The following is a 12,031-nucleotide window of genomic DNA, read 5'->3' on the forward strand; positions in this document are numbered from 1 at the left end:
CAGGACGGATAGACAGGAACCCCAGAACTGCTAGTGGGAGTTAGCAAGCGAAGTTACAGTCCGTAAAAATGCAGTGGAGTAAAGGAGCAAGAAGGTGTCCATCTAGCCAGATGAGACGGGGGAAGCAGCGAGGACCTCTATCCACCCAGGGATCCGGACAGTCAGGAGGCTGCAGCTGAAAAATTGCCCCTCCCCAGAGGGGAGGGGGGAAAGGGGACACCGGGTGACTAGTGATGAAGAGACTAGACAACTAGATATTAACATTGGAAAATAGAAATAAAGTAAGACAAGTGGTAGGTAGAGTAAGAAAAGGAGATAGAACTCAGCGGCTGTACTTCCCCCAGCATTATAGCTTCTAGTGCAGCTTAGACTAAACTGTGAGTCTACTCCGACTTCAACTAGCCTCACCATAAGCTTTGTCGAATAGGAACGTTTTTAATCCAATCTTAAATGTGCAGACTGTCTCGGCTTCTTTAATACTAGCTGGAAGCTGATTCCATAAAACAGGGGCTTGGTGGCTAAAGGCTCTAGCTCCGACAGTACTTTTATAAACCCTGGGAACTACCAGTAAACCTGCATTCTGAGATCGGAGTGTTCTGTTGGGGCGGTAAGGAACCAGAGCATCGGTGAGATAAGATGGCCCCAACCCATTAATGGTCTTAAATGTAAGAAGGAGTATTTTAAATTTAATTCTAAACTCGACTGGAAGTCAGTGAAGTGCCTGGAGCACAGGGGTGATGTGCTCTCTTCTATTGGTTCCTGTTAAAAGTCTTGCTGCTGCGTTTTGGACTAGCTGAAGACCTTTTAGAGAACTTTTAGGACAAGCTGCTAGTAGGGAGTTACAGTAATCCAATCTCGATGTAACGAACGCGTGAATTAATTTTTCTGCATCGCTTTTAGATAAAATATTTCTAATTTTGGCGATGTTGCGCAGGTGAAAGAAAGCCGTTCTACAGGTTTGTTTAATGTGTGCTTTAAACGATAAGTCAGGGTCTTCCATGCTTCCTCTTTAATCCTGTTCATGTCTGGTGACTGGGCTACAAAAATATATTTGTTTCACTGAAAAAAGATTTATCATTTCATGAAGACATAAAGGTAAAATTTTGGCAAGACATAAGTTTTGTTGCATATAGAAAGTAGTGTGACAACTGAACAAAAAATGTGCTTCAAATACAAAAATGTGTTACAGAACATAAGCAAATTAAGTAGTGGTACTGTGAGATCCAAATTTAATATGTTGTATGACTTCCATTAGCTTCGGCAAGGATGCATACAATTTATTGATGAAGTCATCAGGAACATCAAAGAAAGCAGTCTTGCATGCCTATCATAGTTCATCAAAATTCTTGGGTTTCGTCTTCCATGCTTCCTCTTTCATCCTACCCTAGACATGCTCAATGATGTTCATGTCTGGTGACTGGGCTAGCCAGTCCTGGAAGATCTTGATCTTCTTTGCCTTAAGGAACTTTGATGTAGAGATAAAAGTATGCGATGCAGCACCGTCCTGCTGCACAATTTGTCCCTTTTTATGCTTAGGAATGTAAGAGGCAGCTAAATTTGTTGATATTTCAGACTATTTATATTGCCTTCCACCCTGCAGATCTCTTGCACACCCCCATACTGGATGTAACCCCAGACCATGATTTTGATACCACCAAACTTCACTGTTTTCTGAGGAAATTTCGCATCCATGCGGGCTCCAGTAGGTCTCCTGCAATATTTGCGGTGACTGTGGTTTAATTCAATGGAAGATTCATCTGAAAAATCCACCTTTTGCCAATTTTCCAGCGTCCATCGTTTTGACAGGCTGTGGGCCTCAGCCAATGCCAAACGGTTTTTTAATTGCCTTTTGTTTAATGCTGGTTTCTGGGCACTGATTCGACCACGGAGGCAGTTTCTAGACAGAATTCGGCAGACTGTTCTTGTTGACACAAGGACTTCAAGTGACCAGGTCTCGTGGAGCTCTGCTGCAGTGGAAAACAGGCTGGTTTTGGATTTTCCAGCCAACAACTGTTCCTCCCAAGCAGTTTTCTTTCGGGGTCTGCCTGACCTGGGCTTGTCAAAAACGTCTCCAGTCTGTTCATATCTTTTTTTTTTTTTTTTTTATCCTCTGTACCTGACGCTGAGACACATTGAAGGTGTCTGCCACATCTGTAGTGGATCTGGTCTTCAAGCTCTTGATAATTAACACCTTGGTCTCAGGAAGAATCTTAGGCATCTTGTCAGAGGTCAGGTTGCAGTTGATGTGGCAGTCTAGTGCACTGGGGTTCTTTTTGTACACACCTGAAAGTTAATTGATCCATTATTGGTAACAGGTGAAGCTCTAATCTGGGATTGTGTGCGTTATTTGACAAAATCAAATAATCCTTTCTGGATTCTTCACGGAACAAAAGTAAATAAAATAAAAATAGTATAAAATAATATAATATATAATTTGGGCTGTCAAAATTATTGCGTTAATGGGCGGTAATTAATTTTTTAAATTAATCACGTTAAAATATTTGATGCAATTAACGCACCTGCTCCGCTCAAACAGATTAAAATTAAGGTTGTTCCGATCATGTTTTTTTGCTCCCGATCCGATCCCGATCGTTTTAGTTTGAGAATCTGCCGATCCCGATATTTCCCGATCCGATTTTTTTTTTTTTTTTTTTTTTTTTTTTTTTTTTTTCTCCCGATTCAATTCCAATCATTCCCGATAATTTTTCCCGATTATATACATTTTGGCAAGGCATTAAGAAAAAAATGAATAAAACTCGGACGAATATATACATTCAACATACAGTACATAAGTACTGTATTTGTTTATTATGACAATAAATCCTCAAGATGGCATTTACATTATTAACATTCTTTCTGTGAGAGGGGTCCACGGATAGAAAGACTTGTAATTCTTAAAGGATAAATGTGACTTTGTATATTGTGACTAAATGTTGCCATCTAGTGTATTTGTTGAGCTTTCAGTAAATGATACTGCAGCCATTTAACTTCTGCCCAAATGCATGATGGGAAGTGCTTGCCTGGTACACCAGACTCACCGCTGTTCCAGCTATTGAGTCTGGCCACCATTCCCGCAGATACAATTTCCAGGGCGGATCAAGCCACAGCAAACAGACAGCGGAGTGGACCAATCAGCAACGGGCAGACGTGACGTTAGCAAAATGACGAGGGACTTGCGCGCGGAAGTAAACATACGAAGATAGCGGAGTTTATTCAACATGGCTAGCGCGAGACAGACTGTTGTCAATGACTCGTGTCGATGTGTTTTTGGTAATTTAAAACAGAATTTACCGCGGATTGGAACATATTCTCGGTTATCCCGTTCGCCATCCGTGTTGTTGTAGAGACGACTTTCGGCGCGCAAGAGTGACGTTGCTCGTGAAGAACACGTCACGCAAATAAACGAATCTGATTTGTCGATTGATTTTGTACCTGCTCGAAAGGCCGTTAATGGGATGGTTCCCAGACTATTTCTCTCAGTGTTTGAAAAATACAGGGAGAATAGTCTGGCAGAGCCAGGCAAGGGAAGTGCAACCATGACTGTGCAAAGCGACACCAATTGATATATGTTTTCTGCGTTGGGGAATAACATAGGGTGTTATGAAAAAGATCAACTACTACCTTTCTTCCCCACATTGCTTCCCACGATATTTCTAATTGTTGAGAGAGGGATTGTAAGACTTTAGCCAATTAAAAAAAGGCTCTAAAGGCCGCCAAAATTCATTCTCCTCATTTTACGCTGCCTTTCAGCTTTATACTGCATATAGGTAAAACGGCGCCATTATAGATTGAACGCGACATTGCGTGAGTGCATCGTTCTGCGCATGCGTTGATTGCGTTAAATACTTTAACGTGATTAATTTTAAAAAATGACTTACCGCCGTTAACGCGATAAATTTGATAACCTTACTTTGAGCCAAAACTAAAGACTCTGGATGAGTGTAAGACATTTTGTCTGTAACGTTAATACAATGGGAAAACGATTTAATTAAGAAATATATATATTTACAAAAGGCATGTCCGATATTTTTTTGCCGATTGCGATACTTTGAAAATGACGTGATTGGACGATCGATCGGGACATCTTTAATTAAAATGACAGCTCAGTACAATGTCCACTTGTTCCTTGTGTGTTTGGAGTTTTGTTGCCCTCTGCTGACACTTGGGTGCGACTGATTTTATGGGCTTCAGCACCCATGAGCATTGTGTAATTATTGACATCAACAATGGCGGGCTACTACTAGTTTATTTTTTGATTGAAAATTTAACAAATTTTATTAAAATGAAAATATTAAGAGGGGTTTTAATATAAAATTTCTATAATTTGTACGAACATTTAGCTTTTAAGAAAGAAGAAATTTCTATTCATGGATTGCTTTAACAGAATGTTAATAATTTTAATGCTATCTTGTTGATTTATTGTTATAATAAACAAATACAGTACTTATGTACCGTATGTTGAATGTTTATATCCATCTTGTCTTATCTTTCCATTCCAACAATAATTTACCGAAAAATATGGCATATCTTATAGATGGTTTGAATTGCGATTAATTACGATTAATTACTTTTTAAGCTGTAATTAACGCGATTAAAAAAATTTCATCGTTTAACAGCCCTAAATATAATATAATATAATATTAACACTATTAATTAAATAGATAATAACCAAATAACCCTCTTTGGGTTCTTCACAGAAAAAGCCAGGAAATAAATAACACAAGTAAAAGAAATAAAAAATAATAAATTGTTCAGGGGGCCGGACCCCTGTATTAGAGGGACACTTCAGGTCCATGTGTATGCAAGCGACAAGACTTTTGTCAGGTACTCTACTGTATGCTATGAGAGGTAGCATTTGGGTACAACTTCAGGGATTCTGCTTTGCTTTTATGTCTTTCAGCGCATTAGTGAGATGGAGTCCCTGGCCGAGCGCCTACTTTGTGTAGAGATCACCAGGTCCCGAAATGAAAACATAAGACTACTTCTGCCTTTGATCTCCAGACGTGCCGAGGTCATCAACTTCCTCCCATTGGCCAACCGGGTACAAGAACAGAAATACCTGTGATTGTGTACCCAGACCAACGATTGTTATTGCCACTCTGTTTTAATGATGATCTCGCTGTAGATATGCATCGAGATGGCCAACTCAGCGGGAGTTGCGCGCGTCCTGGAGGAATCTAAATATTTTTCAATGAAGATTCCGAAATACCAGCAGCTCGAATGGTTGGTTTCCATTTTCTTTTAATGCAAGTGTTTGTGTATTCAACATTATATTACATAATATTCACCAACCCATTTCATTCTTATTCCAGGAAGGACATTCAAAGGTTTGAGAGGTAAGAAATAAGTGAACATATTTCCATCAAGTCATGAGAATTGCAACCAGTTTGTTTGATTTTAGCATTCAAAGCCTGAACTGGCGTCTTCAGGATCCAACTTTGAATACAACACTACTGAAACGTTTTGACGCATTGGTAAGTCTTTGCTTTAGAATCTACTGAACCTCACATTTTGGCACAAAACATAAAACTGATGCACCGTTATTTTCACACTATGAGGAGCACCTTGACTATACAGACCCTACTCACATGACGTCACAACCACGCCTCCGCGCCATATTGTCCGTCTACTGGTCGTTTTGACGCATTACCGCTACGTAAATTCCTCCTATTATGGCGTGTTTTTCTGCTCGTTAACATTAATAATCAAAATGGTGAAGGCGTGTGTGGCGGTTGGTTGCAATAAAAGAGAAGATAGACGGAGAGACTTGAAGTTCTATCGTATTCCGAGAGACCCGAGAGGAGAGCAAGATGGACTGCTGCAATTCGATGAGAAAACTGGGCTCCAAACGATTACTGCGGATTATGTAGTAGTCATTTTATATCTGGTAAGATGCATTTAATATATATTTAGAGGGTTTTGGGCTGACAACTAGTGTTGCACCGATACCATTTTTTGGGCCCGATACCGATACAGATACCTGGCTGTGCAGTATCGGCCGATACCGATACCCAGGCATGAAAATCTCTCACCTTTCGGCGAAATTCGCCGTTTTGAAGTCAAAAAGGGCGACCTACGTGAATTGCGTAGATCCGAGGAGAAATTCTTTTTGGGGGGGGGGGGGGGTCGGGAGGTTGTATTTAATTATTATTATTATCATCATGTGATTAACTTAGTACGTAAACTGAGCACTTAAGAACACAGTCAGCAAATCCTTCTAGATGCTTCGCTGACGAGAACCAATCATCGGCCCAAGCTGCGTTCCATGATTCCAAACGCGCGCACTCCTTACGCGTGTACATGGAGTGCTCGGAGAGCCTTCGGTTGCATTGCAAAGCTAAAAAGCAGGCCTTATCCACATCGGGGCAGACCAGAGCGCAGCATACACACTTGCCTGTATTTGCCAGCAGATTGAATTTGGTGAGTAATGGTTTCAATCGTTTTCACGTTTTGCGATCTAAAAAAGTTAATGCCATTCGTTGCAGCTTGCGTTGAACACTGCCAGAGCTAGCCAAATCTCCCATGAAAAAAAATAGCTCCCGTTAAATTGGCGTCAAGCTTGTGTATTTAGCGGTAATATAAACGAAGAAACACACTGTTGAGTCAAATTAAGCGGCATTCTCTCGGATGGAGGGGGCGCCTTACATCGCTCCCGTCGTCCGCCGGAGACGCGTTATTTTCGGCTTGGATTTGAGCTGACGGCCGGTGTCGGCACAACAGCGGCCCGACGAGTGGTGGGAATGAGTCCTGCTTCTTAAAGCTTTTCAGAAATACAGGGATCCCTCGTTTTTCGCGGGTAATGGGGACCAGAACCCGCCGCAATAAGTGAAAACCGCGAAGTAGCGCCCCAACCCCCCCCCCCCCCCTTTTTTTTTTTGTGCGTGTTCAATGCATTTATTCAGATTTTACATTGGAAAAAAGATACATATATATATAAGACATGTTTTTTCACTTTTTTCACCAAAGTATCATTTATAAATGGTTTTCAAGCACTTCAAAATGTAAGAATTATGATAAGTTTTAAACATGTTACTGCCCCACCGAATTATTTTTAAACAAGAATAAAGTAGTTAGAAAATGCTTGGCTTTATTAAAAGCTTCATAGTGAGTCTACTCAAACCCTCTCAGGCTTTGGTAAACGGTGATTGGCACATGTGCAAAGTTTTTCTTTTTATATATATTTTTTTGTGTGAAGCAACTTATTTGATTGAATAATAAAGGCACAAATGTCCTAGCCAAAATGTGGCCCAAACGCAAAACATTACTTAAATGGAAAAATTTGTTTCAATCAAGAAAAATAATTTTCAAATGCTTTTTTTGTCTGAAATTTATTATTGCAATCAAAAACATTTTTTTTAATTGAAGCTACTTTTTGGGATTAAAAGTATATACTGTATTTTGATTGAAGCAACTTTGTTTTTGATAGAAGTAACTTTGTTTTTTGATTGAATAATAAAAACGCAACTCTAACTCCATCGTTATTGAGTGAGAAAGAAATTAAGAAAGCTTTAAAACTAAAAGCCACCGGGGAGTCTGTTTGTTTTTTTAAATATTTATATTTCATTACATAGACATGCGTCGTAGGGAAGGGAGATTGAGGGATAAAAAAAGGAGTTAGATGAGGCTGCTAAAGGCAGTGGATACCTCATCAGCTGGGTGAATAGCAGACCTGGTAAGAACATGTTTGCAAGGATAGTCGGGTATTAAATCCAATTATAAACACAATTACAATGTTATTTTTCTATAAGATTTTTATGTCATTGCTTTATTAATCATTAGGTGCTAGAGTTGTTAAGTATGGATAATAATGAAATAATAGTTTTAAGAAAACTGTGCTGTTGGTGGCTCAGTGACCATCTGATGTGGTTTGTTCTCAGATGAACAAGTTGAGGAAGGAAGTTTTGATGCAGAGGTTGAAGGAAGAAAAGAGGCAGACTGACTGAGTCACAGCCAGAAAGTGTTGATGGCTATTCACTGTTGCCCCCTCCCAATTAAAGTATGTCACAGTCGCAGCCAATTATTATCTAAAGCTGGTTAAAATTGAAGTTATGTTGTTTTAAGGTGTATTAAATACTTGTTCATGTGCCCCTTTTGATCTACGAGCACCCACCCCTCCACCGGTCTCTGCATGGCCCTGCTGAAACACAGTGTGGGTCGACAGAGCTCAATATTTTGTTGGGGTGTACAATACAGTGTACTGGAACATATTTCCTCTACGCCCTTCTCACCTTTTTAACCCCTGACCCATTTTCATGCCTGGATACCATTCCGATACCACTCTGTTAGCAAATATATATATATATATATATATATATATAGTACTGTATATTTTTATTATATTATGTATATACAGGATATACTGTATGTATATATTTACCCCAAGTGGAAGCTTCCATGATCCTAATGAATTTAATAATTAAAAAAATATATATACAGTACTGTGCAAAAGTTTTAGCCAGGTGTCCTGCCTAAAACCTTTGCACAGTACTGTATAAATATACATATAAATGTATATATGTACGTATAAGGGATGCAACGATAGTTAAGTCATGGTTTGGTACGATTTTAGATACAATTCAATACATTAAATGCTCTGAAACAGAAAATACAACTGTTATTATTATTATTATTATTGGTATTATTTGCTGACAAGCAAAAATAACATCATATAAACAAGCATTTTAGTGCATAATATTTATGTGCTTACTTCTTACTGATCTGAAGAAATTTTGTATATAAGTGCTGAGAACAATCTTTACTGTTTGTAAAGTGTGGCACACTGTTGATTGCTGCAGCTCTCTTAGCAGCTATATTTACCATACAAGCAAAACATTCTATTTGTGGTCAGAGTCCATCTGTAACATGTACTGAATTAACAGTATTTGCAGCATTATCTATAGTCACTGGTATGGATTGATTTGGCCTGCTTAATTTCCATTCAGTCATGGCGGTTTCTAATTCATCAATGTAGTATATGGACTACGCGTCGCTCTGGGCTCACGCAGCTAATGGCATGGGATGTAATGTAGCACATCTACGTTGCTATTTGATGATATCTAGTGTGCGCGCTGCGGCTGCGCCGCCTGAGTGTTTTCTGGCCACAGAAGTCACTTCTGCTCATTACTGCACAACACATATGACAATCGACTTTCATAAACAGGACGAGTTTGAAGTACGGCGCTCTTAATTTGCCACTCATTGTTCATCATGAAACCATGAGTTTGCTTAGTCTCCCACGGTTTTAAGCTTTCTGATCCCATCAGCGCTATAATAGCAGGCATTAGCTTACGCATGCTAATCGTTTGTGAATGCCATGTTAGATGAGCAGCGTAACATCGCGGATATGAGTTGTAGTTCACATCCTTAAAATCGAAGACGAAGGAGTAGGGCTGGGCGATATGGCCTTAAAGAGCATATGACACGAGAAAAAAAGTCTTAAATGGCATTATTATGTGAATTAGAATCATATTTTGAGACGATTCGACTATATACAACAATTTAGCAAAGCGCAGATGACGAGAAATTAGTCTTTTAATCTGCCGGTTAGCCACGCCTACCATTATAGGGCTTTAGCGTCCCCAACAGGTGGATGACGTCAGCGGTAGACTGGGCTCATCGGTTTAACTATTCAGCCCATTGAGGAGGAATTATTCAGAACGAAGAAAACGCCACGAAGAGAGCTGCAAAATGTCATTGTTTCAGTCTCTCTACTCCAATATTTTTACAGGATATTCTTTTTATCCAAGTATTTTCCCCCCATTAGCTATATAAATGGCTTGAGAAGGACCAGTCAGCCCGTCGAGGGGGAACTATTCACAACGAGGAAAACGCGACGAAGAGAGCGGCAAAATGTAATCCTTTCTGTCTCTTTACTTCAATATTTTTACAGGATATTCTTTTTATCCAAGTATTTTCCCCAATTGCTAAATAAATGGCATGGTCATGACAAATAAGTCTTGTGCTGAATGGAATATGAAATAATAAAAATGCATTTATTCAGGACGACATGGCAAAATTACTCCATAATGGTCAAAACTGTCGACTTCACCTTTACTGTCGCACCTCCCGAACGATATTTTATGACACCTGAATCGGACATACTGTATGTCATTTCCCTTCCCCGGCTTCGGAGAACGTAAACAAACCAGCAGGTAGAGCAGGGCGGTAAACCGAAAATTTACCGTCACCGAAATTCTTAACGATGACCGACGTAATTTTGACCATGTCGGTAAATTCGGTAAATTAATAAAACAAGAAAATAGTCTTTTCATCCCGCTTTGATTCTGTGTTGTTCGTCTATGTTCATTCCCCTTTAAGAAAGCAGTGAATGTGCTTACGTAGGGAGTCACGTGATCATCAGGAAGCCAATCAAACAAAAGCCCGGTAAGCTAACGCTAGCAGCTAACGCTACAAGCAAAACGTGATGGAGTGTGGCTTAAGGGAGGTTCACCAAACTTTCAACCGACATTTAGTAGACTCTTGGTGGCATCCAGACGGGCTTTCACCCGCTGTCCTCCTTTGTTCTCACGATTTCCGGAGATGGTGCTTTCAGTGCTTTCTACTGGTAGCCAGGCTAACGCTAGCTAGCGGCTAACGCTACAAATGAACGTTATGGAGTCGGATAGAGGCTCTAACCTGGTCGAAACGGCTGAATTTAATGAGTGGATTGGGCACGGACTGCATCTAGCAATTACTATGTGGCGTTATTTTGTATCTGTCTGTGTGTGTGTGATTCCTCTGATAGCTTTTGTGATGGTAAAGAATTCTGCATAAAGTACAATCCAACGGCAAAACTTAAAATGACCGAGAAATGGCCCCAGCTATTTTTATTGTGCGTGCATTTATGAAAAAATGCACTGGGGGGGACCCTTAAACCATAAAGTAAACACTTGTATTTAATAATTATATCACAGCAGCCATTAACAATAAGTTGTCTTTTTGAAGTGTACTGTTCAAGCTGCAAGTCATTTGTGTTACAATTACATGTTTGCACAGGCATATTGATTTTGACAATGTACATTGTTCAAGTCATACACGCTGTTATAAATGTTCATACTTGAATTCTTATTGCTTACAATACATTTTTATTAGGGCTGTCAAACGATTAAAATTTTTAATCGAGTTAATTACAGCTTAAAAATTAATTAATCGTAATTAATCGCAATTCAAACCATCTATATAATATGCCATATTTTTCTCTAAATTATTGTTGGAATGGAAAGATAAGACGCAAGATGGATATATATTTTCAACATGCGGTACATAAGGACTGTATTTGTTTATTATAACAATAAATCAGTTCTAAATCAGTTATAGAAATTTTATATTAAAACCCCTCTTAATATTTTCGTTTTAATAAAATTTGTTAAATTTTCAATCAAAAAATAAACTAGTAGCCCGCCATTGTTGATGGCAATAATTACTTACACTATAAAATCAGTCGCACCCAAACGCCAGCAGAGGGCAGCAAAACTCCGCAAAACACAATTAACAGGTGGCCTTTCACTCTAGTGACATTTAAATATGTCTGAGCTGGGCAAGTGCGTTAATTGTGTCAAATATTTTAACGTGATTAATTTAAAAAATTAATTAACGCCAGTTAACGCGATAATTTTGACAGCCCTAATTTTTATAAATTTAATGTTTAGACTGCATGTACAATTGTTAAATACAGTATATCAAATTGAATGCTGGTAAATAAATCAACAAGAAATAGTTAATCTGTATTTCATGCATTGATTCAGATTTTCAAATTATATAACAGTCCGCTTGGGCGAATTTATCGTCATTTATTGTTATCGAGATAAATCTGCTCAATTTATCGTGATACATGTTTAAGGCCATATCGCCCAGCCCTACCAGCAGGCGTGACAGCTAGCCGACATGCTAACCCGAACCGAGTGATGTTTCAAAGTTTTTCGAAGCGGAAAATCACACATAACTAGCCTGGATTATTTGACATGACGACCCGGTTGTCGATTGTCTTCGCGGATCGGCAAAACGCCCGGCGGAGAGCAATTTACAGTTCGTT

The 12,031-nt window shown here is 39.1% G+C and overlaps 1 protein-coding gene across 3 annotated transcripts in view; it reads left to right on the plus strand.

Annotated features, from left to right (window-relative positions):
• LOC130927828 (uncharacterized) overlaps positions 1 to 12,031 on the plus strand; it is an 80,400-nt gene that overhangs the window by 48,360 nt on the left and 20,009 nt on the right. For all 3 annotated transcript variants that reach the window (XM_057853897.1, XM_057853896.1, XM_057853895.1), the window contains 4 exons: positions 4,901 to 5,041; positions 5,126 to 5,223; positions 5,313 to 5,336; positions 5,402 to 5,474. In XM_057853897.1, the coding sequence (XP_057709880.1) occupies positions 4,901 to 5,041; positions 5,126 to 5,223; positions 5,313 to 5,336; positions 5,402 to 5,474 (336 nt within the window). The remainder of the gene's footprint in view (positions 1 to 4,900; positions 5,042 to 5,125; positions 5,224 to 5,312; positions 5,337 to 5,401; positions 5,475 to 12,031) is intronic.

Source organism: Corythoichthys intestinalis, chromosome 13, assembly GCF_030265065.1.
Source record: "Corythoichthys intestinalis isolate RoL2023-P3 chromosome 13, ASM3026506v1, whole genome shotgun sequence".
NCBI classification, from domain to species: Eukaryota; Metazoa; Chordata; class Actinopteri; order Syngnathiformes; family Syngnathidae; genus Corythoichthys; species Corythoichthys intestinalis.